General features: G+C 38.6%; 4 protein-coding genes and 1 pseudogene across 4 annotated transcripts; 4 read left to right on the top strand and 1 right to left on the bottom strand.

Moving 5' to 3' along the window:
- Positions 1 to 661: 661 nt before the first annotated feature.
- On the top strand, positions 662 to 5,649 carry LOC141837587 (uncharacterized). The gene is given in 6 exon segments (XM_074724969.1): positions 662 to 698; positions 817 to 1,035; positions 1,110 to 1,235; positions 1,857 to 4,144; positions 4,146 to 4,287; positions 4,914 to 5,649. Coding segments are annotated over 6 exon segments (3,429 nt in total). The 3' UTR covers positions 5,531 to 5,649.
- A 553-nt stretch (positions 5,650 to 6,202) lies between these two features.
- On the top strand, positions 6,203 to 10,746 carry LOC141840786 (peptidyl-prolyl cis-trans isomerase FKBP15-1-like). Its single transcript, XM_074728851.1, has 6 exons — positions 6,203 to 6,296; positions 6,377 to 6,426; positions 7,402 to 7,464; positions 8,949 to 9,039; positions 10,065 to 10,169; positions 10,453 to 10,746. Exons 1-6 carry the CDS (start codon positions 6,245 to 6,247, stop codon positions 10,527 to 10,529), a joined length of 438 nt encoding a protein of 145 aa, XP_074584952.1. The 5' UTR covers positions 6,203 to 6,244; the 3' UTR covers positions 10,530 to 10,746.
- A 2,276-nt stretch (positions 10,747 to 13,022) lies between these two features.
- On the top strand, positions 13,023 to 15,092 carry LOC141842076 (uncharacterized; annotated as a pseudogene).
- Positions 15,093 to 17,583: 2,491 nt separating this feature from the next.
- LOC141841446 (transcription factor IBH1-like) lies at positions 17,584 to 18,368 on the bottom strand. Its single transcript, XM_074729621.1, has one exon. It carries the CDS (start codon positions 18,225 to 18,227, stop codon positions 17,754 to 17,756), a length of 474 nt encoding a protein of 157 aa, XP_074585722.1. The 5' UTR covers positions 18,228 to 18,368; the 3' UTR covers positions 17,584 to 17,753.
- Positions 18,369 to 22,165: 3,797 nt separating this feature from the next.
- LOC141837586 (regulatory protein viviparous-1-like) lies at positions 22,166 to 24,785 on the top strand. Its single transcript, XM_074724968.1, has 6 exons — positions 22,166 to 23,674; positions 23,771 to 23,863; positions 24,009 to 24,109; positions 24,198 to 24,244; positions 24,335 to 24,411; positions 24,609 to 24,785. The coding sequence occupies exons 1-6, from the start codon at positions 22,166 to 22,168 to the stop codon at positions 24,783 to 24,785; spliced, it is 2,004 nt and encodes a 667-aa protein (XP_074581069.1).
- Positions 24,786 to 26,571: the final 1,786 nt, after the last annotated feature.

The raw sequence follows: 26,571 nt of genomic DNA, 5'->3' as shown, positions 1-26,571 counted from the left end.
CGTCTCATCTGCAACGCTTCAATTCAATAATGGCAGAAGTTTTGCCTGTTTACTGAATGGATTCACAAAACTCCTGAATTACTCACGGGTTATCCACGTCATCATGATGTATGCTTGACGTCATTGATAATATATACAAACAAACTGTGAGTTTAATCAAAATAACCAATTTAAAAATTCAATTTATTATTGTAGCTTTGAATTGCCTTTGACTAACGTAATTACAACTCGGAAACCAGCTGGATAGGGGCTAAAGTGATAATAGCGACAACTTCACGGACTAATCTTAAATTACCGGCGATGTGATCATTTTGGAGTCTATGCGGACGCACGTAGGGATTACCCGCACAACCATCCCCCGCATGCATGTGATGCGACCGCCGCGATGCCGTGGCCGTGATCCAGACAGGGAACAGCTTTGCACGCTGAATCCTTGACTGTTGTTTGTTTTAGACCGTCCGATTAGAATCATCTATCTAAATTAGGTTTGTTCCAACGGTTACTAATGTTTCTTGTTCTATGCTCCCATATAGCAGGCGTCACTCCGCTTCCTCTGGTGCTCTCGACTTTGTCGACGAATGTTAATTGATGGTTCTCATTTCTTCTGTGAGAGAGAGAGAGAGAGAGAGAGTGAGACGACATTGCGGAGGAGAACTTGGTGATGGAGAGCACGCAGTGGCGGAAGGGGCAGTCTCCAGGTGAAGTTGTTGCTAATTTCTTAGTGTTCTTGATGTTTTGTGCTTTTCTAGATGTGTTTCTTGTGCGGTTTGGGGCTTCAATTACTTGGGTTTCCCTCCCTTTTTTTCCTTCTTGAAGGGAGTGCGAACCGTGGAGGCGGCAAGGTTTGTCGCAGTTGCGGGTGGGTGTACCCGAACGCGCACCCTGGCAAGAAGCACCGGCAGGCTCACCAGAAGCGATGCCGCGCCACAGCTTCCATGCCGGCGGATGGCGCTGGCAATGTCGCTGCTGGAGTGGTCGATGTGAGCGTGGGGCCTTGTGAGTTGTTCGCCGAGGAGAATCATGGGGTTAAATGCGGCAAGTTCATGGCTTTTATCTTTTTGGATCCTTTTTGCCTTTTTCCGCGTGCTTATTGGCATGGAGTTTTGTAGGAGAGGAGGTGACGGGTGTGTCAGGGCCTGAGGGGGAAGAAGGAGAAGATGTGAGAGACATGAGTCCATCCGGTGGAGACGGTGAAGAAATGGTCAAAAATACGATTTTGGAGACTGCATTTGTGGGTATGTGTACTAGGTTTTGATGATCTCCACTTTACCATTTTAATTCATTTTATTGATTCATGAGATTGCTGAGCCATTCATTCGCACCAGCTACTTGTTGTAAACATTTTAAAATTCTGTATCGCACTTGGAGATCTTCTATGTTTCGTATTCAGTATGCAAAAATGCTGTTAATGTCATTTTCTTCAAACAATACATTTTATTGCCTAACTCTAAGCTATTTATGCACAACTAGATCAATTATGAGGTCCCTTGGTTATAACATATAGCTTAATATACCATTGATTAGTGGATTTCCTTTGTTGGTTTGATCTATTTTCCTTTTTAAGAGAATAACTTACATTTTTACGAAATAAGTTTTGTAAGGCATACTAGATATTCTGGAATGTCATTCCTAGTTGGGCTGTATTTTTTTCCCAACAAAATTAGTTCTCCTTTTGGTCATTTCCTTCAGGTGTGAAGATTCTTAGGAGTTTAGCTTCTGCCTTATAGGTGCATTACTGCTATTGTAAAGCTTATCACACCAGGAAAACACTCTCATTGTTAATTTTCACCTCTAAGGGTATTTCTTTTGTTTTTTTTTCTTCTGAAAAATGGGTAAATCTTTCTTTCTATTTGCAGAAAATTCTCATGAGTATGCTCTAGATCATGGCAATATGGTCCAGAGTCCCAATGAGGAACCAATTGAAACTCAAGCTGAGAGTTCAATATGCTTACAAAGTCATTCAGTGTCATGTGGGGCTCATGTGGTTTATGCTTCTGAAGACTCAAACTTTGTGTTTTGTTCCACTTCAACTGATGGATCTTTACTGGCATCTCCAGAGGAAATGGATTGTGCTACAGTTCAAAGCATACTGGATACTCCTATTACTTTTGCACCTTATGATTTCAGTTTGACTGTAGATCGTGCTAGTTCAGTGAATGTGCAGGTAGCCAATTTGGTTCATGAAGTGCCTGCAAATGCAGTAGAATCTAGGTTAGCCATACACAATTCTCAAGATATGAAAAGTGATGTTGCTAAAGAAGTGTCTGAACCATCACGCAAGGATCAACCATCATCACGCAAGGATGGACCATCACGCAAGGATGGAGCATTCACTTCAGAAACTAATACCAATGGGCTTTTTGATGTTTCTGCTCATTCCTCTGGAGATATTCATCAAGCTGAGAAGCCTGTTAATTCTCCACTGATTATAGATAAGCTTGAGGACTCACATACTTTACCATGGGCATCAACCTCATGTTTGGTGGAAGCGTCTGCTGTTAATCCTGATTCTCTTGAAGACCATGGGTCTTCTTGCAGTGATGGATTGTGCTTGTTGGAAAATAATGCTGGTGAATCTTTTAATATTTCGACTCATTTCTCTGGTTGTGACAACCAAAACAGCAATGCTTCAGTAGATGGAAGTGAGCCTGAAGATTGTCATTCTTCAGCAGTGGTGTCAAAGGCACTTTTGGTGGTATTGGAGCCTGGGTATCTTGAAGCCTTTGCAGAAGAACCTGATCTTACTAAACCTTGTGACAATGCTGAAGTAGAGAAAAACATTGATAAAAATGTGAATGACATTCCATCAATAATTTTAGCAGATGAAGATTTTTCCTTTTACAGAGAAACATTTGATGGAAATAAAACCGATGAGTTAAATAACGATCATAACTATAAGAATGTGAACAGTGCAATCCAGTTGACCAATGAACTTGAGCATGAGGTGGCTGTGCCAATAGTAAATTTTCAAGGCCCAAAAGAAGAAATGGATCAGCTTCAGAGAGATAACGGACTCACAAGTGTAGAGCTATCAGCAGATCAAGCAAGGGATATAGATAATCTAATTTCCTATTCATGTGAAACTGATTACTCAGCAATTGAGACAGAAGCAAATAAACTAGAATCACTTTCCAAAGGCCTGGATGCTTATGAATATTGTGGAGCTAATTTAACAAATGCAGATTCAGGCATGTGTCGATTTAATGTGAGTTCTGTAATAAATATTGAAAGTCAAATTGATAGACAAGCCAAAACACCAATCGACGACAATGTTATGAGCAAGGAGAAGATACATGAAATGGGGCAAGAAGAAAGTTATTCTATGGACCCAAAATCTTGTTCTCTGTCTATTTCTTATCCCTTCATACTGATGCCTCCACACGGAGATGAATCTGAGAAGACAGATCTGCTAAACAGAAATGATGCCATAAGTTTAAAACAACATTCTATCAGTTCCAGTGAAGTATTCAAACAATCTGTGGCAGGCAATCAAACCATTGATCATTCTGATAGAAAGGCAGAAACTTTTGTCCTTCAAGCTATTGCAGAAAGTGGTGTTGCTGGTGATGATATCAGTTCCAGTTACTCACACAGTGTTTCTGATTGCTACTCAGATCAACCACATACACAAGAAATTCTTGAGGAAAGATTCAAAGAACCCGCTACTTGTGACGAAACCATTGATCATCCTGATGGAAAGGCATTAATTACTGTCTTTGTAGCTACATCAGAGAGTGCTATTCATGGTCAACATTCTTATGGATTGGATGCCCATACAGGTGGGACAAACAATGTCGAGACCATCCTTTTATCTCAGCTGAAGCAGGATGTTCACGAGATTGCAAGAATTGACCTTTTGAACAGTGACACAAACGATCCGGATAGTCTATTTGTTGCAGATACAGATGTTCATATTGCTGCTGATGGAAAAGAAAATAGTTGCTGCAGTATGTATAAGGAAGAATCAAAAGCCAGACAGTGCAGGGAAGTCTGTTTGTTCCCTGACGGTGGAGAAAGCATTACAACTGAGCCTGAGAAAAGGTCTACTATTGTGCATTCTTTGGCTGGGAAGCCTTCCTTGGATCCCCACCCAAAAATTAATCATCATATTGAAGTTACTTCCGACAACTTCTATCAGCCTTCGAAAGGAGGAAAATGTCCATATTGAATGTATGGACACGGTGGAACCTATGGAACAGGCTGACTCATCTATCAAGAAAACACTTGATTCGGTCAAGGAGAATATTGAAACATGCAGCATTCGTGCACTAAGGAACTTGATGCCAGGTTAGATTTTTAAATCGCATATGCTGCATCACAATAATTTCAGTTCAGTTCAGGATTGAGCCTACAATCTGCCCACTTGTGGTATTAATTTCCACTGAAATTAGATGTGCTATCTATATATTCGATTACCAATTATTATGTTTTTTCTCTGAATTAAGCATGTATGTTGAAGGGTTTAAAGGATTCCTGAAATCTCATTTCCTTGCTGGATTAGTTATTTACCAACAACCTAACTCATGACAAGAAATATGTGTAATTTAGCAAGACCCCCTATGAAAAATTTTATGCCTCGAAACACAAAATTTTAGTTTTTTTTTCATCAGAAAGAAAATTTGTTCAAATCAGAAGTTCTCCTTTTGAGAATTTATTTAAAACAAACTGTTATCTAATTTATTAATAACAAATCTAGCCCACTGTCAACTTGCTTTCAAATTAGTTGTTCATGCTACCAGTGCCGCATGGCTCATCAACGTTACGGTTAGAAAATATTGTGTACAACCTCTTGAATATCGGCTGATCCAATCAATGTATCTACTACTTAATGGACTAAGCTATGACTGAATCTGATACCTAATGTATCTAATGGGTTATAATCAATGGGCCACTTTTCCTTGTTTCATTTGCAGAGGGAGCAATTCCATCCATGGGGTGTGTAATTGAGACAGAATCCAATCAAGATGTGGCAGCTTCACCACTTACCAATTCCCTGACAGCGAAGGAGCTACTATCTGATTTAGCAGCAGCTGATGCTTTTCAAGGCAATGTTGATATCTTTGACATGCTGGAGATATCTTTGACTACACTAGTTGAATCTGGCCGACGATCAGTTACTATCGAGAATGCAACAGCTGAAATCCCCAAACAAGAATTTGGGAAAAGCAACAGTATCGACGAAAACACTGCCAATTTGCTAGACCTGAACTTTGGGCAACCACAAGCTATGTTGAAGAATCTCCTAGCTGAAGCACACGTCGAAAGCAAACAGAAATTTGCCAGCGGTCAAGACGACACTGCAGTTTTGAGCTCCAAAACATTAAGGTGGGATACCGAGCATGATGGGCATGCTCTTGAACCTGCAACACTCAAAACAGTTTCTGAGAAATCGAATGAGTTCTTGGGCAATCAAGCATATCACAAGGAATGGAACTCACCTGCGAGATTACCAGTCACCAAACACCACAAGAAGAAAGTAAAGCGGAGGCAAGCCTGGGTACCATTCATTTGTTGTGCATCCATCCACTGAAGTTGTCTCAAATTAAAGGGTCTCATTTGTTTGGGGCCATGGTCTGTCATGTAATTCTTGTTTCTCCATTTTGCTTCCTAGAGCAATAAACCATGTAATATGCAAAAATATGTCGCAAAGTCAGGCTTTTTTTTTTTATAAATTTAGATAATGTAAGTTTGTTTTTCATTTTTTTTTCCTTTGTAAAATTTTCCTTACGATGTTTGTTAGCACTAGATTTTAACTTTATGGGATTGGGATTAACGTTAGTAGGTGTCTCTCTAGAATTTTTCAAGAAAAAACATCTAGAAATTGGTTGAGAGAAAAATCTTATAGACAATAAAAGTCAACTATTATATATATACATATATAAAGTATTAATTATATATTGTTAAAATTGGTTAGCAAAAGAATATTTTGCATCATTTGCTTTCTTAATTTGGTTTCATCCAAATAAATAGTGAGGATGAAATTAAAGAATAAACTCTTTTTTTTTCCTTTTAAACCTTTTTTTCTTATATTTTCTAACTTTTGTATATTGGATTTAGGCATTTGCTATCATTTCAAATGTTTTGCCTTTTTTGTTATAAATAATTAAATACGTAAAACAATTTAAATACAATAAAGAAAGCCTTATCGTGGTCCGCCGATACATGATATCAGGAACCCCCCTATATACAGCCGGATCTTGGAGGATCGAACGCCGCAAATCCGAAGAACGACAGAGAGACGGCAATGGCGAGGCTTCACCTCTATGTTGCGTTAACCGTTGCTTCATTAGTGCTTGGTAATCATTTGTCTCTCAATTGATTTCCGGCATCTTTGTGATCTTTTGCTTATTGCCGCAAGTTCTTTTTCCTGCCGTAGCTTCTGCTAAGAAATCGGGCGATGTGACGGAACTCCAGATCGGAGTTAAGGTACTCTTTCGCTTTTGAAGTCTTTATTTACTTTCTGTTTTTTTTTTGAAAAATCTTTTCTCGCTATCTGTTTCTTTTAATAAAATTTTTGGTAGTAGGGATAGCTATTATTTATAGATTGAAATTGGGGTGGAAAAGTTTGGATCTTAATATATGGTGATTATCATGGTACAGCTTTTTTTTCTGATAACGCATGATACGATGAGCTAGAAGAAAGATCAGTTTTTGATGGACGAGTTTTCTCCTAGCAATGATTGTGCGAATGCCGCCAAGATGATATTTTTCTGGGTATTAGGTTTAGAAATTGCCTTAATTTTTTCCTTTACTTTTTCCGGAATTCAAACGCATTGATTTGGAGAGTTTAGAACCTTGAAGCCCAACAGAAGCTGAATGATTGAAAACGAGTGTTTGTATTTGATGAGAAAATGCTTTCTTTTCTCTTGTTCCAACTATGATAGCAAGCTGTAGGTCGCACTATTTGAGGTTGGTTGGCCTTTATACAGAACTGGAAAGGGTTTTAAAAATATTTTGGCGTTTGTTCGACTCTCCATATAGGACTTGAACCTCGTAAGTTTCTATGGTGCTAATCTTGTTTTTAGTTTTTTCAAGGTATTAGTTTCCAGCAATAGAATTGTGCTTATAGAAAATAAACAATTTTTTTAGTGCTTTCGTAGTCTGAAGCTCCTCCAACTTGAGTTCTACTTCAAGCCATTATGTAGCCAAATTGAAATTTATGAACTAAATCAATGCTAATGGGTGTCTGTATCTCTTTCCTCCCATTTTTATTAACTGGTAACATTGTTTAGCTCTCTGTGCTCTTACTCTGAAGCTTATAGTCTCAATTCTTTCAATGCAACATATAAGATGCATTAAGATACTAAACTGCATATACAGCATAGCTCCATTGAAATAAATGGTTTGTAGCATATATTTGCCTTGTTTAACTTTTTTTTTTTTATTTGCTTGCTTTTGCAGTACAAACCAAAATCTTGCACCATTCAAGCTCACAAAGGTGACAGAATCAAAGTTCACTATCGAGTAAGTAGTGACACCATTGTGATTTTGTTATGACCCTTGGATATGGATCGTGTAATGGGATGGTTTACCGGCTGATCGGCAGAATCAAGCTTTGTCTTCTTGGTTTTACGACCTTGACGGCTTATGGTGGTAGGGAGAATTTGAGGCTAGTTGGGATTAGAGAACCTCTCTATCTAGGGGATTTGATTTCTTTTTGTAAACTCGATCCTCCTCTTTATTGCATTATTCCAGCCATTTAAATACAACTATTGACATTCCTTCCCGACGAAGGAATAAAACAAACACCGAATAAGAAAGGTTGATTCTTATTAAAAATTAAAGATACTAGACTCAATTCTATTGAAAATAAAAGATACTTGACTTAAATAAAAATCAATTACTATAGCTGAATCAATTCTCTTGATATGCACCCTTTTTTCTAAATCTGCCATGAGTGTATCTCTTGTATTTGATGGGCTCTAGATTCTCTTTTGCCGCATTGGCTTGCCCATGGTCCATAACAGATTTCTTCCTTGATGCCATTGTAATGTATTGGGTTAAAATCGGAGTTACATTTTACAATTTGCATCTGAATTGAACATGATTTGCTAGTTTCTGTTATTTACATATTGTTTTCTTTTCTTCTCTCATTTTGCATATTGTTTTCTTTTCTTTTAATAGCTTCAACTTCTATACCAGGATTTGGAAGTTGATTCTGGTATTAAAAGCTATGTTGATTTCCCTAAGATGTTCATTGAAACCATGAAATTCTTAACATGTAATATAGATGTATACATGTCTTCACCGAAACGAGTTTTTTGATTCAAATCCAATTTCTGATTAGGATTACTCTGCTACAAACTTCCTCATATTTCTAAAAAAATGATGGCAAGGAGAAAATAGAAACAAATAAATTTACACCCACAGCTTAGTGCAAGAGGAGTTTGGATCTCCTTCTCAATTGAGTCATTCCTCTATTTATCAACAAAAAGACACGACTGACTTATAACAGTTGAATTAATTGACTGATTCCGCAATCTAGCAAGTGCATTTGATATTTGGGCGGATAAAGAAAAGCTTGTCCAATGGTGAAAAATATTCTCCCAATATATATCTAATTTCTTTATTTATCTTACATGTTATTAAATACCATAATAATTCTGACCCCTGGAAGATATCTTATCTTGAAGATAATATTTGGGATACTCTCCTACTTATGCCATCTATAACATATCTGCTAATATAGTTGAAATTAACTTTAAAAACCGCTAAGTGACTTAGATGATTCATTTCTGCATTTGCATAGTTTAAACATTTACTTGCTTATTGTAAGATTTCATTTTTCTTAAAAATAACCAAGGATTTTTGGATGTTTGGTGATTGAATCTCCAAGTGGTTCTTAACTGCTAAATCGAGCTGCCCTGTTGTTGATTCAGATCGCAAGTATTTACTTGTTTTAACTTTGCTAAGATTTTTTCTGCCTTTTTTTGATATATATATTGCAGGGTTCACTTACAAACGGTGAAGTATTTGATTCCAGTTTTGAAAGAGGAGACCCGATTGAATTTGAACTTGGCAGTGGTCAGGTGATCAAGGGTATGCCACTTTGTATCAATCATACGCTCCTTTTGGAAGAGGCAATCAAGAAAATTTGAAAATGTGTTTTTAATAGCATGTTTCGCCTGAGTAATGACATTGACATATAGCCTTAGATTTCATGAGATCCCATTTTCTCCACCCAATCAAGGGAATCGTGAAAATTTGCAAAACTTGAAACATGCAAAACATGAGATATGAAAGTAACATGTTAGAGTTGAAACATGCAACTATATGAAAAGATGAGTTTGGACAAACTTGAAACATGCACTTTTACGTCAAAAGATGAGTTTGGAAAACTTGAAACATGCAAAACATGTTAGAGTTGTCGATATGAAAGTAACATTTATGATACCTTTAGATGCAGTGGAAAAAAGAGACATCAGCTATATGCACTTCTATCACTGACTGGATATGGAATATATGACACAAAAAAGTTTGATGGACCAATCATGTGATTAGATGCACCGAATGCAATAATCCAGGAAGACATAAGAGTTTCTAGATGCAAGGAGTAAACTGCATGAGATAAATGACAGTAAAATGAGAGTAATGCATTGAAGAGGAAGGATGAAACTCTGTGTGGAGTTCCAGTAAAAAATGAATACAACTTTTTGCCAGTGGTAAATGATGGAGCTCCAGTAGAGAATGAATATAACTTGTGCCATAAGTTGCTTGAGAGCTTGCATCTTCTTTGCTGGTATGGGTGAAACTTCCTAAGAAATATCATTGTGTTGGAGTAGTGAGCTTATTCGGTACCATGACCACCCTCCATTGTCACAAATGTGGTCTTGTGCACCACCTTTGGAAAACCTACCATGTATTTCCAACAAGCATCTCATATGACCCTTTTTTTCACAATTCTCACATTTTAGTTATCTTTGTAATTGAAACATGTTGCTGCGGATTTCTTGTCTTTGCATTTGTTTAGATCTTTGTTATTGTCTTGTTTCTCTTATTTGTGAGAACTTTGGTTTGGTTGCATCATCAACCATCTCAAAACTGATGCTACTGACCTTGTGCAGGATGGGATCAAGGGATCTTGGGCATGTGTGTTGGCGAAAAGCGAAAATTGAAAATTCCCTCAAAACTTGGTTATGGTGCCCAAGGATCACCTCCAAAGATCCCAGGTTAGTTAATTTGTGTTGGGTCTTTTTAGATTTGGTTAACGTCTGCCTTTTAAAGTCCCAGCTAACACTGCTAAGGGCAGAACCTTTCTTAGCATCAGTGTTCTTCACACCGGACTGATTGATTCAACTGGTTAACCTACGTCAACCAGGAACCAACTATTAATCTGATCCTGTTACCGGGAAAGGACATTTGGTCGAATCAAAACTTTAACTGACTCGGTAGAAAAACATGACTCAGAGGATTGCCCAGTTTTGATCAATGCTTTATACTGAAATCTTACAGGTGGAGCCACTCTAGTCTTTGACACTGAGCTAGTCGCGGTCAACGGGAAACCAACTGATGCAGAGAGCGAGCTGTAGGGATTTTTTTCAACCTCAAATGAGTTGATATTTATTTTTTAGACTTTGGTGAACTGGAACGTAAGATTCCCATGAACTCTTCAAAATTGTGTTCTAGGTAGCCGGCTGTTGTTTTTCGAGTCTTTTTTAATGCTATGATGCCATGTGACAACGTGTTGCAGACAATGTTTTATTTGCTGGTGACAGATTAAATGCACAATTGGTTTCACGTTGTCTACCTTTTTTTTATGAAAATAGTTCATAGTTTCCTGTGTTTATTTCCCGATTTTGTTTTTTAAAATCCCCCAATATATAGCTATCAATATTTTCGGGCATTGTTTTAGAATGATACGGCTATGTTGCCCTTAATAAATCATGATTTCTTCGCTTCTTCATCAAAGTTGATTATTTAGTAAGCTCTTCATTTGCCACACTACCATGCATACAAATTAAAAGTCTTTGAACATGATTGTTGATTATTATGGAACAGATTTATTATAATGAATAAGGATTGAATTTTGATGAAGTCTAGATAATATTCTCTTATGTTGTGGTCAATTGTAGTTTACTAATTTATCTTCTTTTAAATGGTTGTGGAATTGGTCATAGAGAGGTTAGGATGATAAATTTTATCTTTTATTGTAATGTATATAAATTTAAAAAAAATAAAAAAACAAATGCATGCTCAAGCATAATGCGATGATAAACAGCAAAATGGATAATTTAAATAACGTTTGTACTTTTCGAATTTACGCAGATAGTTTGGGACTGAATCGTTTACTTTAAAAATTAATTCTACTTTTAAAATTGAGTTGAATATTTAAGTTATAAAAAAAATACATACAAATTAGAAAAAAAAAAGTAGGTTACTGATCGTGACATCAGTGAAAATTTTGCATAAATTAAAAAGGGTACTGCATAAATATTTTTTTTGGATTGATTTGTGATGTGATTTGAGTTCAAATTTACTATGTTACTGTTTTTTTGGATAAAATTTTTTAGGAATAGTAAGAACTGATGATTGGATTAAAAAAATACATATAAATTAGAAAATAATATATGTATGGTACGTTACTGATCGTCACATCAGTGATAATTTTGCATGAATTAAAAGCGTGATTGCATAAATATTTTTTTGGATTAATTTGTGATGATTTGAGTTCAAATTTAGTATTGTCTTTTTTCACATTTGGTAATATTCCTAAAAAATTTCTATTTTTATGATTTGCTTTGAAATAATCTCACCTTTAAGACATGACCACCTTTTTCTAAAAATTTCAATAATTGTATAATTTATTTTGGCATTTTATTAAATTTTGATTAAAATATAATTGAATGTCAAAATAAGAATAGAAGTTTAAGATGGGCCGGGGCTACAAATAATTATAACAATATGAAAGATATACTAGATATACTTTTACAATTATGAAAGTAACACATAATGAAATTTTAACTAAGATTTAATATTAAGTACTTAAATAATTTATAAATCTAATATTTAACTCAACAATGACATTTTAGTTTTAGAAAAAGCATTAGTCAATTTGGCTATGTATTAACCATATTCTAACTCTTTTAGATAAAATTTATATAATTCTTGAAGCAGTATATTTCATTTTCCTTTGTTGACATTTAAACAAGTTACCATAAATAAAAACTTTTTTTAGTGGTAATTAAGTGAAAACAAATGTATGAGGGGGACAAGACAAGCTCCAAAAATAGAAACCCATTTTTAAGTAGTGTGGCAATTTGGAATGACAAATCACAAGTTGTTCCTTTGTATATTATAGAAAAAAAATAGATTTTATAAAATTATATCTTATTTTCTTTATTTTAAATATTAGATATACATTTTTTATGAAATTTAATGAGCAACTTGTAATATGATGAGGTTAGAGAGAGATGGAGTACTGATATAGTTTTATTGTGTATACGAAAAATTTATCTGTCGTGATTAATTATAATTTTTTAATTTATTTTTTCATAGATGATCGTGAGATTGATTATATGAAGTCGTTAGAATGACAGATTTCACTTTTTACTAAAGTATATAAAGGGATATGTTACTTTAATGCATTTAAATTTATCAATAAAAAAATTCAAATTCAATTTTAAAATTTTGCCAAAAAAAAAAAAAAAAGGTTTTCATTTTGTCTCGAGCTTGTCCTCTATCAATGGCAACGGCATCTTGAGACATCCACCTTTCCACCATAAAGAGCCAGCAGCTTCATTTTTTTTCCTTCTGTCCTCCAGCTTCCTCACCTATTCAGAAATCCTTCTTTTCTCCCCTTCCTTTTTACACCAACTACCTATACATTTTCTCCATAAAGCTCCCTCCTTTTGCTGCGTTCTACTTCTTTGTCCCTTGTCAGCTCTCTGCTTTACCAAAGCAGAGGTTTTTCACCACTTTGTAGTGTCTTTGCTCGCTTTAGCTGTGGAATTTCCTGAATTCGGAGTTTCTTCTTGTTTTCAGCTATTTTCTGCAGGAAAGGTGAGATCTTTACCTCGCCGGAAATGTATTGCGGGCAGCCGGATCAACTGCTTGACCTGAACTGAAACCAGGGGAAGGGCCCCGGCAGTCATCTTGAGTCGGCGCGCGATGAGCTCTATCGTGCCGTCGAGGTCAACGCCCGCTGCCGACGGCATGGCCTTCCACCAGCTCATGGGAGGAAGATTAACGAGCGCCGACGATGGAGCGTCGCAGCAATCTCGCCTCATAGATGTTCGATTCAATTCCCCAAACAAACTAGATCTCTCCATGCCGAAGTCCAACGAGGGCCTTCCATCGTCTGGAATTCCGACGCCGGTATCACAGCTAGATCAGTTCTCCGGCCGGAGTTATGGACACCATTCGGCTCAACTTGGGCTTCTTGGCGCTCAAAAGCTGTCAAGGGTGTCGGTGCTCCAAATTGGTCTGCCGGAGGGCAGAAAGGACGCGTCGGCGGTGGGCAGATTGCGGTTGGACATAAACAATGGTGAATTGATGAGTGGAAAAGAGGAATCTTCGGCTTCTGATCCAGCTGCAAGTGGAGAAGTAAGCTCAGCAGATCCTTCAAAGAAACGAAAGGCACCTCCAGAGGGCAAACTAATGGGGTCTGGTATTGCCAGTTCTTCCATAGATCCTTCCAATGTAAGACTCTTCTTTCATTGATTTCAGTTCAGTATATTGCGAATAAACTGGAAAGAAGGATGTAATTTTGTACAATTTCAGACAATGAAGGAAGAAGATTCAAGTGCAAAGAGATGCCGATTCATGGAGAAGAAAGGAACTGAGACTGATGCAGTCAAACCAAAGGAAGAGGAGAACGGTGGTTGCAGCAGCAATGGATATGATGGTCAGAAACAAGGCAAGGAAAATTCTTCCAAGTCTGCTGAGCTTCTCGAGGGCTACATCCATGTCAGGGCTAGAAAAGGCCAGGCAACAGATAACCATACCCATGCTGAGAGAGTATGAAATTTTTAGTCTTTAATGTGGTTAAAAACATCCATTACTGTTGGGTTTTGTGCTCTTCTTCATTGATGTTGTATTTGTTTCCATTTAGGTGAGAAGAGAGAAAATAAGCCAGAGGATGAAGTTACTGCAAGATCTGGTTCCAGGCTGCAATAAGGTATAACTTGCTTGAAATTAGATGTGATATATGTTGAAACTTTAAGAACTTTTCGGTTCTTAGGAACTTGATCTCATTCTATAGGTAACCAGAAAGGCGATCATGCTTGATGAGATAATCAACTATGTTCAGTCATTGCAGTGCCAAGTTGAGGTATTGTTTTGATATATACAGTGAGCATTCTTCATAGACAAATCCTTTTAAATGTCCACCATCTAAAGTCTGCTATTTACATGTCCTGTAGTTCCTATCTATGAAGCTTGCCACTGTAAATCCACAATTAGAGTTCAATTTGGAAAGTCTCCTTCCCAAGGTTGTAAGTTTCCTGTACTTTTACTGGTTCATATGCTACCTTTTAGTTAATGCTTGATGAAGAATTTCTTAACGTTCAGATGCAGCAAGCTTGTGAACCTATGCCGAACTCAGTTTACTCATTGTAGACTTCAGAGGTGACAGCCCAACATTTTAACCACCCTCGACAAGGAACTTCTCTCCATTGTGTCTTGCCTAACGACATGGAGATTCATAACTCATTAAATATGCTGGAACCAAAATTTTTTGGAAGCACACCTCAGCCTTTCGTTTATGGATTTGATACTACATCAGAGGATTATTGAAGTTTCAGCTAGGCACTTTCTGGGAGAATGATCTACAAAATGATACTTGTATGGACATAGGGCACAGCTAGAAGAATTTCATTTTACCTTGAACTTCAGTTGGTGATCAACTACTTGCAAGTAGCTACTGCTAATTATCAACCTCTTACATTGGAGAATAATGACTTAGAAATCTTTGCTACAGACTGTCGGCTAACAGGTTGCACAAAAATTTAGCTATGAATCATTTAGATCTGATCTTGGTGCCCCAATGTTTGCACATAGGACACAGGAAAAAAACCAGTGCAAGAAGCTTTGCACCGTGGCATTATTCTTGTCGGAGAATACTCCCCTATTTTTATCATGATGTAAGATGATGAGGATGAGGGGTTTGTTATCAGATGTAGTTCTGCAGTCATTAGAAAGGTGATTTCATTTAACTTGTAGCCAATTGTATTATTCCTTGTTCAAAATACTCTCATCTATTTAACAGGAAAGCAAAAGGTATTCTGATGCTTAGATAGGGTGTACTAAATAGAGTGCCACTATTATTTGATTACTTTAAATTTCTTTTCTAGATTGTAACTTGAAGTTACATTGAGTTTCAAGCTAACCATGCAATCCTTTTGCCAGTGGCTGACATATATTAGATGCCTAATTGTCTTGTCTTTTGGAATCTATTCCTTTCTAATTCTTCCTTACAGATGAAGCTTTGCTGAAAAGGAAAGACATGTAACAGCATGTTTCTGAGAACTAGTTGCTGTGACATTTCAAACTAACTTCTGAGAGGAAAATTTCAAGCTATTTCAGATGGGTGTGAGAGGCTTGACTTGAGTGTTTTATATAACATAAGCTTTGTTTTGGACATTCCCTAATATGAGAGCTCCATTTGGGTAGTCACTCTATTTTGATTGTCTGCAGTATCTGAAACAGGATGAAGACATGGAAGTGTATTGTGCTTCACTCTCTTCTTTCTTTCCTACCTCTTTATAATTGCAGGTCATCATCAACAAATATGACAGCACAGTGCGGCCCATTGAGCCACAAAAGATAAGCTCAAATTATGTCCTGATTTGGACCTAAGCAATCAGAACATCCACAATCCAAGTTAGACACTTGACAGGGTTGGGAACCACACCTTTTGTTTTTCTTCTGGATATAATTCAAGATTCCAGAGTAATTCGAATTGCCAGAACTAGTTCAAGAATCCTCCCAGTTCATCAGGTTATGAAAAGACGTGAGTTTTAGAGGTGGGCTGTAGCATTTTGCAGGATCATTTCTACGTCAGAAAGCGATATGGAACACACACTTGTCTCTCTTCTCTTTTATGTTTTGGGACTCTGCTATCAATTCAGAGTACAATTTATGCACATTCAGAGATTCTTTGATCTTCAAAATATTTGTCCCCATTGAAATTCAAATCAAATTTTCTTATTTAATCCTCTGGGTATTTTACCACTACACACTCAAAGAGCTAGACAATTCGATACCAATTTTGGGATGATACATGGGCGCAATATTTTATGAATGTAGCTTGAATTTCTCAAAGAATCTAAACTTTGAGGTTTAGATTCAGGTATCAAGCATATTTTCATCACTTGGATCAAGCTGGATCTTTTATAAAAAAATTAATAGATTTTATAATCGAGGAACCTTCAAGGCAAGAGAAAAGTGATTTGCCTTGATCTAGCTTGATCATGCCTCACTAGCTACATTGTACTTTAATTTACCTTGAACTAGTTTGACTAGGGCTCACACATTGTGCTCTCCTTTAGCCTATTTATCTAAGATCACTAGTAGGATATAATATAAGATGCTATACTAGTTAACCTATATGTTTGACATGGTTCGACCCTAAATGAGTTGTCGATCTACACTTAACTCTAGCCACATGTGACTATCTAACGCAAAGTCGATCAACCTAATCTGTGGGATGAACTCACCTATACTAGCAATAAGTTTTTTTTTAATCTAATTTTTGTATAAAACTAATTAAATAGTTAACAAGTATGATACATGGTTTAGTCTTTGTGTAGCAAGAATATAAAAGTAAAAGCATTTAATTTACAATGAGACCTTTATAGAGTTAGAGAAGAAAGAAAAATCAAGAATAATTAATCTATATATAAAAAATCACTAGGTTTCAAAAATAAGCATATGTATATATGGTGGCTAGTATAGTTCGGAGTTGAAGTCCAAAATAATATATTATTTATGATCAGAAAAAAAGAGTGCAATAAAAATAAGTAATTCAGTAAAATTAATATTATTATGTTATCAATATTTGTATAGCCATAAAAATATCAACAATATTATAATTACATAAAAATATCAACAAGAGAGAAGATCGAGAGTGGGACAAGAGATATATAATTAAGATAAACCACAATGACAGAGAATTATCTCTATTTCATATCTAATTTTCAATTAACTAAAGAATCACTAAGGCATATATAATATTGTGCTTTTTAATTTAATTTTCAACTAAAGGATGGCCAAAAGAAGATTTTGAACATATCCTTATCATTACTAATATGCTTAAAGAAGTAGTTATTACTTTATTTAAAGATAAAGCAAGAAAGAAAGAAAGATATTATCCAGCAACAAGAGAATCGAACCTAATTGTATGGAGAGGGATTGACAGCCCACCTCTAACTCACATGCACATGCACTCAACTAATCCTTAATTAACAGCCAAAACCTTCACAAATCAATCAATTAACAAGTCTAAGTCCGATCAATTCTTGCACTTAATCCTTCATTCAAGAACAATTGTGAACCAAAACCAGGAGTATATATACTTCATGTTTTCTCTTGCTTTCTGTTGACAGCTTTATGACTAATTAAATTAATTTACAAGACACGTATATATAATTAACTCCTTGTGTCGACTAAGTGACTTATATGCAGAGATATATAATTAATTAATTACATAGGGAAGTTAACCTGTTCTTCCTCTTTCAATATTCACTGCTGGGAACCCTAACTGCACCCATGTATTTTTGAAAAGCTTTAAACCCTAATCTTGACATCCATGATGACTAATTGATCGACTTAACATGAGACGCAGAATCCACAATGCTCTGCATGAGCCTTACCTGCATGGCCAGGCACTTCACGTAGTCAGCAGTCTCTTCGAGCAACCTGCAGTACTCCATGCCGCCTCCGCCGGGCACCAACCGCCGGAGCGCGACCTCCAATTGGTCGCCACCGCCGACTGGCCTGCGCCTCCGACTCACAGCGATCGGCCTCCGAAGACCTCGGCAGGGACGTCGTCGGCGACGGAGGAGTTTACGGAGCAAGGCGCGACTCCAGGCCCGGCGGGGCCCGGTGGAGTAGGCCATGCAGACGTAGGCGGCGCGTCGGATTCCGCGCGCTCGGGAGGAGGGCGAGACCTCCGGGCCGGTGCGGCGGACGAGGGAGAGGGCGCGGAGGAAGCGCAAAGCCACCATGCGCTTGGAATTAGGGTTAGGGTTCCCGAAGGAACTCTTGGTATCCTTGAAGCTTCTATACATATATCTAGCTACTACTACTACACACGGGAGCTGTGTAGCGTGATTAATTCGCAGCGATCGATTCGTCTGCAACGAAGAGGAGCTAGGGAAGACGATATTGGGAGAATTGAAGAAGGTAGAAAAGAGAGGATGCGGCGTGGGTGGGTTTGTGTTTATTATAAGTTGCGTGTGAAGGAGAAGAGAATAGAAAAGCAGTGGAGAGATCGAAAGGGACGTGTCGTGATAGGCGCGGAACCAAACGGAACGGATGGTGGTGATGGCGAGAATTGCTCCATCCATCCTCTCGTGATCGATCATCTGATGTGATTAGATTCGGATCGGAGAAGATGGATGGATTAAGCGTGCATGGACGTCCGTTTTGCATCTACTGATTGATCATCGACAACTACCAACCGTATTAAGCCTTTCTTATATATTATTATTTTTTTTCGTTTTTATTATATATATAGATCAAGTTAATTAAGTGGTTTCCGAATTATACACTAGATTTCGAGATGAATTCGATCGTAATGAAAGATTCGTCTAATGGCACGAATCTTAATTTAATTTGTCAAATATCTTATGAGCCTTAATTATATATAACCTAAATTCGTGTATATATATATATAAGACAAGGACAGCAATCTATAAATATTTAAAAATCAGTGTGCCGCCGACATGTCCCGATCTTTCTTCGTTAGATTGGGAACCAAAAGTGGTGAGGTGGGACCGAGTAGGGCGAACCACCACATGGTGGCACATGGTTCAGATGACCCACGAAGCGGACCGACCGGGTTTATTTGATGGGAACCATGTCGTCTTGTGCCACTAATTAATTAATATTCGGTCGAATACGGCTACTAGTGCTGAATAATTGTCTAGGTTGGTCTCACGTCCAACCTCAATCAATTGGTGGCACACGTACGTATCATAATTAAAGATCATGAGACCTCAACCCCAACCACTATTACTCCAATTGTGTTGGTTCGCCGGTTCATGTCACGCCCGATTAAACCGGGTCACCAGATCATTTTGTGGCTTCTCTCAGTCCTTGGGAGTCATGAGTGGTTTATTCGAAGAAAGGAAATTAGGAAAGGGATCGCTTTAATTTGGCTAATTAATGGGAGATTGCTCCGGTTGTGTCCATGGATGAAAATGGTTAATTCATGATCGATTGGGACGTGCTTGATGATGGGCTCAGTTTTGAAACTTTGTGTGGATATATAAAAAAGCTTTTATTTCATTTATTTTGGGTTTGCAAAAAATTAAATATATATATATATAGAGAGAGAGAGATAAAATTTGTTTTTCTCCTAATTAATATTTGCTAAGAAAGAAAGAAAGATAGTAAACAATAAAATTTTTGAAGTGTGTAAACATAAGAACCATACTCCTAGAAAAAAAGTCTTCATGTTTGCTAATGTTGTTAACAATAGCTTATATGAATGAGAAATACAAGTTGGCCATATTTTCTTTCTTTCCCTAAACTTTCTCTCCAACTAAACACCTTTTAAGTCATCTATATCTTGCCTTTTATGTTGAGAGCTTTAGGTAAAGCTAATGTTGAAAGAAATACATCACAAAGATTTTTTTTTTTAAAAAAAAAGGTTTTTCAAGCAAAAAGAAAAATTGATATATCTTTATTCTATTAATTGTTCAATTGAAAAAAAACAATGGAAGTGATGAAAATAATTAATAGAATAACTAGTAAATACTTAAATGAAGTATCATCTATATATATATATATATATATATATAAATTGTGACTTGGTACAAAAGTCAGTCAATCATGATGCATGAGGATGAATGCATGAAGTGATGTGGAAATTAAAGGATCAGCTTGCCACACTCAATGGCATGCTTCAAACATTTCCAATTAGGGTTTCCTATCAGACCTTGATAGCTTAACCATTCCGATTGGGACACCCATGCATCGTGCACTTCCTTGCGATCTCAAAGCGAAGCATGAGCATTAATTAGCATATCAAAGTCGAGGCCCCACACAAATGACAAATGAAAAACTGTGGCCACTAATCTCACTAGAGTTTATCCATGCATCTTAATTATCATTAATTAAATTTGATGGATTAGTGGAGTGTTCGTCCTACTCTGAGCTGTTGTGAAGGAATGTTTATGAGCGCACGTGGGTGAACACGAACTTGATAATGCATGCATTAATATTGTCCATAGAACATGCAGTTTGTTTTTAAAGAAAATTAAGTTGTAATTAAGTTGAAATTATATAAATTCATTATTCATATAGTAAAATCATGGCTCTAATATGTCGATCGATATTAATTAGGTGTGATATAGGTTTTGTTCTGGACCTGTGCAGTGGCTAGCATGCAATATTTGGGCTGAACAAAACCCATTACTTCGATCTGTGGAAGCCAAATCCATGCATGATCTTGTTAATTAATTTGTTAAGATCGATTAAGGTACGTCCAACTAGCCAAGTTAATTTGTTTCTTGATATATATACTACATCGATCTGTTATTTCTGTGTCTTCTCCATCAAATATGTAAGTACCTGCTGTTTGGCTGGCTGGCTCTTCTCCATTATGACATGCAGTAGATTCCTCGATTCACCAATTATGCTCTCCATCTCGAGGAAATCCATGATTGGCTCATCAGTAAACATTCATTCTTTAATTATCAATTATTTTCTCCATGGAAGTACGAAGATCACCAAAGGCGAGAGTGCATATATAATAAGAAGTAGCTAGGGCGTGGATAAGAAGAGAGGAAGAAGGGCTCGACTCAGGAAGATATAATGATTGCCGACGTCATAAAGCGTTGGACGCGTGGCGACCCCGCCGTCTAAGCCTCCGAATGGCGGCAAAGCTTGTGGCAGGGAGGCAGCTGGCTTTGGCTCCACGGACGCAGTGACAAGATTGCTCCGTTGATAAAAGTGGCTGAAAAATTAATTAATAAACTTAAAGCTGCGATCGTCTTGAGTTCATTAATAAACAATTAAATGCGATGCGATTCCTTGCTATCGAATTTGAAATTTTAATTCGGATAATAAAAGATGATATAATATAGTAATTGCCATGATTCATGAATGCACCGGGACGGAGCTAGCTAGGTTGTCAAGGATGGATGACGAAGGAAGCTTGTTGCGGAGCGGCCTCGCGGGGCATCTAGACATTTAGACAGCTAGATGTGAGTTAATTAGCCGACGACACGCCGCACGACACCCCATACACGTCCCCGCCACGTGACCCCGCTCTTCCACCTCCACCGCCGCGCGCGCGAGCCTGAAGTCCAATGGCGGCCGGCAACTCGTCCGCAGGCCAGCTAGCGCTGGCAGTAAAGCAGTCGTCGGTGGGCCGCCACGCGTACGTCGTGGCTCCGCCTCGGGCGACGACGGGATCTGGTGTACGGGCAGGGCGGGTCCGCTGACTCGCCGCCCGCGGCCGCCAATGAGGCTTCGACGTTTGTCGTTGGGCTCTCGCGGGCGCTCAGTCCGGGGCATCGACCTGGGGCGTCGCATATTGCATTTACATTTAATAAGGCATCCACGAATTCTGGCAATTCATCGATTAAAACAGACTGTCTGTTTTTCTCACATAGTTAAAGAATAATTAATTAGAGAGGTTGTTGGATGGATAATGTATACATACCATAGGCAAGCATCAAGTCCACACACAACATTTTGCTTATATAGATAACTAATTCCACTATGCTTTGTATCGCTATCCTCTTTATCTGCTTCCTAGAATCAAGCATTAATTCATATATATATATATATATATATATATATTAATTATATATTGTCCAAACCCATGCCGGGTCCATGATGTACTTCCCTTCTCAGGTTTCCTTTGTTGTGATGTACTTGCATATCCTATCCTTTCACTCAGTTAATTCATCTCTGTTCTTGACTTGTTCCCTAATCACTGCTTTATATAATGTGCGTGTGTGACTAGATCGACAGACCTCATCCTGCCATGGACATGGAGTGCAAGAGTTGCATGCATAGCGATCATGAAGAGGGAAAAGTAGCAAGCAATATGGCGGATGATCATGTAGCAGATCAGGATCAGGCCGTACTGCGAGACCCCGACGAGATCATGCTCGATGTCTACGGCGACGATCTTATCTTCTCCGAGGACGCCTTCTCTGCCATGCCCTACTTCCCGTGCATTTCCTCCCCCTCCCCTTCCTCCGGCGCCGGTTCCACCACCCTGCATGCGGCTGCCGCCTCTTCCTCTTCCTCCTCCTCTTCCTCAGTAGACTCCTGGACCTTCTTACAGGTCGCCGATGGAGTTGGCGTCGGCTTCGACGACGTGGGCCATCCGCAGCCCGAGGATGCCGCCGTAGCGACGTCAACCTCGGTGGTCGAGCACGAACAATCGGGCGGAGGCGACGATTTCCCCATCGATGTCGAGCAGCTCGATGTTGACGTCCTCGACGAGGAGGACATAGATCTCTTCGACCTGTCCATCGACGTGGACGACCCCTCGTGGGATCCCTCCTCTCTTCTCCAAGCCGATGAGGCGGAGGCGACGCATGGACGAGATGAAGTAGGAGTACTGATGCCGGAGCAGCAGGAGCAGGGTAGCTGTAATAATAACTCAGAGCATGAGCCGGCGAGGATATTCTTGGACTGGTTGAAGAACAACAGGGACGCCATCTCGCCGGAGGACCTCCGCAGCATAAAGCTCAAGCGCTCCACCATTGAGTGCGCCGCCCGGCGGCTCGGCCGGACTCAGCAGGGCCGCACCCAGCTTCTCCGCCTCATACTCACATGGGTGCAGAACAACCACCTCCAACGCAAGCGCCCCGTCGTTTCTAACCCTAACCCTAACCAGATCGACCGCGGCGGCGCGTCATGGATTCCGGGAGCCGCGAATCCGCAGCAGACCTTGCTCGCCGCCGTTGGTGACGGCGACGAGATGTCGTATCCTAGTGCATTGGTAGCCGGTCCTTGTGGATATCGCCATTGCTCCACTGCTCCCAACGGCAGCGTAGTGGTGAACAGCCAGCCGTTTTCACCAGCCATAGATTTCCTCGACGTCACCGCCGCTGGGCCATGGCCAGCATTGCCGCCTCAGTTTTCATCGTTCCCTTCCGTAGTGCCTCCGCAGTATTCCGGTGGATTCGTGAATCATTTCCACGCGATGTACCACCGGGGCACGGGACAAAGGCTCGGAGGCGTCGGTGTTGCGTCTTCAGCCACCAAGGAAGCGAGGAAAAAAAGGATGGCGCGACAGCGCCGTTTCGCCCACCGGAACCATCATAATAACCAACCGCAGCTCGCCGGTGGCGGAAACCAAGACGTTGGAGACACCGGATCAACTCATTCTATAAATGGAAGGAACTGGACCTTTTGGAACAGCATGCCGGCTGCCGCGGCGGCGGCCCACGAAACGCCGATTTCCGCAAGCATGCAACCGCCGCCGGCAGCTCAACTACAGCAGAAATCGTCTGATCAGCATGCTCCCGGCTATCAGAAGCGTCAGGTTAACTAATATTTCCGTAATTTTATCATAAATTGTTATGAAATTAAACTAAAGAAACTTGGAATTTAACCAGCAAAATTTTGGTGGACTTCGCAGGGTTGGAAGGGCGAGAAGAACTTAAAATTTCTGTTGCAGAAGGTGTTGAAGCAGAGCGATGTGGGTAGTCTGGGTCGCATCGTATTGCCGAAAGTGAGCTCACTATATCACTTCTACATAGCTGATGATCCTTTTACATATCAGTTTTGTTTTCATGTTCATCAGAAAAAGAAAAATTATAAATTTTGTTCATGAACACCGAGTTCCCTTTTGGAATCTGATATACGTTGTCGAACAGAAGGAGGCAGAGACTCACTTGCCAGAGCTAGATGCAAGGGATGGAATCTCCATTCCAATGGAGGATATCGGCACATCGAAGGTCTGGAACATGCGATATAGGTACGTACATATAATTGATAGTTAATTTACGTGCCTAATGATGTTAAAACTGGGCTTCACTTTGAACAATTATCTTTGTTAACTGCAGATTCTGGCCAAACAACAAGAGCAGAATGTATCTCTTGGAAAATACAGGTGATTAGTTAAAGTGCATGCCATTTTCTTCTGTTTTTGGTTCACCAGGGGATAATTTAGTATCTTACGCTAATGGTGAAGAGAATTCAGGAGATTTTGTGAGGTCGAACGGTTTGCAGGAAGGCGACTTCATCGTCATCTACTCGGATGTCAAGTGCGGCAAATATGTAAGTCACATTGTCTTCATTATGCTCTTCGTACGTACCTTTGAACTTCATTGGCAATATGGTTTCTCGTCCAACTTCTATTCACACAAACAGAAAAAATTCATTCCATGCTTCTTCATACAAAGCATTACCCAACTATCTCAAGCAACTTATTGCGATATTGAGGGACAATGTTGTGCATTATTGACAATTTGTAGATGATTCGAGGAGTAAAGGTTCGACAACCAACAGAGCCGCGAGCATTGAGCAGTAGAAACGCTGCGAAATTGCGACAAAGAAGGAATGGCTTGGAGAAGATGAGTGGAGCATGTAGCATGAGAGGGAACAGTAGCATCGATGTAGAGGCTGATGAGAATGATGAAGAAGATGCATGATGCATAAGTTGTCGATGATCAAAGTCGATTAGCTATCTATCTATATATATAGATATATAATATTTTGTTATCTCCTCTTGATCCTTGTCTATAACTAATCTTGTACTTGGTATCCATATGGCTACTTTTGTGAGGATCATATTGGAGAAGGGCTAATTAATGTAATAGTACGTACTTTTTGTATTAATATGACTATCATACTGTCTATTTCTCATTACTTAGGTTCTTAGACATGAACTTAATGCCTAAGCGTAAATGAATAATAGTTCACGTTTTAAATGACTCGGTAATTATTGATATCTATGATTATTGTGATTAGCAGATGATGATCTAAAATACATTTTAAGTGTCAGAAGCATGCCATTTGTTCAATTTCAATGCAACTGCGCAGTAAGATTGAATTGATTTCTTGTTCACAGATATATAAGATTTGCATCTAAAACCAATGATGCTCCTCATTTGCCAAGCTTGAGTTTTGGAATGTATAGTATAGGGAAGCAAAATAATTTTCAAAGGTGAGAAAGCTCATCCTTACACAGTTGGATTTTTGTCGATAGCCCAGGAAGAATTAGCAGATGAATCTTCACCATGCTAGTTGAAGTGTAATTATCGTCAGTTTGCAACTAACAGACGTTTTATTTTAGCAGTATGTTAAGTAATTTAGTGTGAAATTGGGCTGCTACTTTCTTGTATTAGCTGTAAACTAATTCTAAAGTGGCTTTAAAGAGTGAAATGTTACCTTGACACTTAATGTTACTTTTTTTATGATTTAAAATTTGGGATTTAATATTTAAGTTAAAAAGAAGTGAAAATTAAAAAAAAAAATCACCTGAGTGTTCATGGATAAATGTGTAAGATAATAATGATACCATGGTTATATATAGAAAGGTTGCAGCTTCTTCACCGGTCTGTTATTGTAAGTTTCTTCTTCTCACCTTCTACTTATTTTAAATAGGTCTCATGGAGGAGACTCTTCGTCTCTTACAGTTGTCTTCTTCTCTATAGAAAATATAAATAAAAGAGATAAGATCCTGTTTGGGATGATATTCTAATAAAAAGGGATTAATAAAAAAATAAAAAGGAAATGATAAAACATTTAGGTACTGCAATCGCAACTTATTAATATTAATATTCTAGATCATATTCACGATCATCATATTTATCATAATATTTTTTATCTATTAATTAGACAATTTATATAAATATACCTAATAGTCAATCGAGCAATTATTTTTCTTCACTTTCTTCTCTTTTCTATTCTTCTCTGTTTCATCAGTGTGGAAGTGTCCTGCCTGATCCACAACAACAAAGAGTTTTCCTATGAAAGGCATAGGCTAAGCATCTCATGGGAAAGTTACTGCAAATCATGTAGAAGCCTAGAAGAGACAAGCATGCATGTTTTAAGAGTTGTGCATACACAAGGTAGACCTGGCGAGGAGTTCTTCACGTAGATAATCGGTCTTTGTTTGGGGAAACCGAGTTGAGTGATTAGATTGGGCATACACTGACCCAAGGAGAAAATGATTGGCCGTAAATTTACTGCTACTTGCTTGTTTTGCTTTGGGGGTGGCACAGTCAATTTGTCTAATTCCACTGGCCGACGGACAGGCCAGAGATGATAATCCTAAGACTGATACAAGAATATAGAACAACTGGAAGCACAGCAAACCGGATTAGGTACTGAAGGATGAAGGTCACGAAAGGTGAAACATGTAAACCAAAGACGGAACAACGTTGGCACCGTTCTCAAGTGTAGCAAGGATGGATCTGTGGGATAGTGTCGAGG

The sequence above is a fragment of the Curcuma longa genome, chromosome 11 (assembly GCF_044706935.1).
Source record: "Curcuma longa cultivar G26 ecotype Majalengka, Jawa Barat chromosome 11, ITB_CL_G26_1.1, whole genome shotgun sequence".
Lineage (NCBI taxonomy): Eukaryota > Viridiplantae > Streptophyta > Magnoliopsida > Zingiberales > Zingiberaceae > Curcuma > Curcuma longa.
This window is presented reverse-complemented; position numbering and strand designations above follow the sequence as displayed.

Excerpts from the sequence above, each read along its gene's own strand:
- LOC141841446 (XM_074729621.1), bottom strand. The coding sequence starts at position 18,227 with ATGTATAGAAGCTTCAAGGATACCAAGAGTTCCTTCGGGAACCCTAAC.
- LOC141840786 (XM_074728851.1), top strand. The coding sequence starts at position 6,245 with ATGGCGAGGCTTCACCTCTATGTTGCGTTAACCGTTGCTTCATTAGTG. Across the intron at positions 6,297-6,376 it reads CGTTGCTTCATTAGTGCTTG|CTTCTGCTAAGAAATCGGGC; the intron begins GTAATCATTTGT and ends TTCCTGCCGTAG. Across the intron at positions 10,170-10,452 it reads ATCACCTCCAAAGATCCCAG|GTGGAGCCACTCTAGTCTTT; the intron begins GTTAGTTAATTT and ends GAAATCTTACAG.
- LOC141837586 (XM_074724968.1), top strand. The coding sequence starts at position 22,166 with ATGGAGTGCAAGAGTTGCATGCATAGCGATCATGAAGAGGGAAAAGTA. Across the intron at positions 24,245-24,334 it reads GTATCTCTTGGAAAATACAG|GAGATTTTGTGAGGTCGAAC; the intron begins GTGATTAGTTAA and ends AAGAGAATTCAG. Across the intron at positions 24,412-24,608 it reads ATGTCAAGTGCGGCAAATAT|ATGATTCGAGGAGTAAAGGT; the intron begins GTAAGTCACATT and ends GACAATTTGTAG.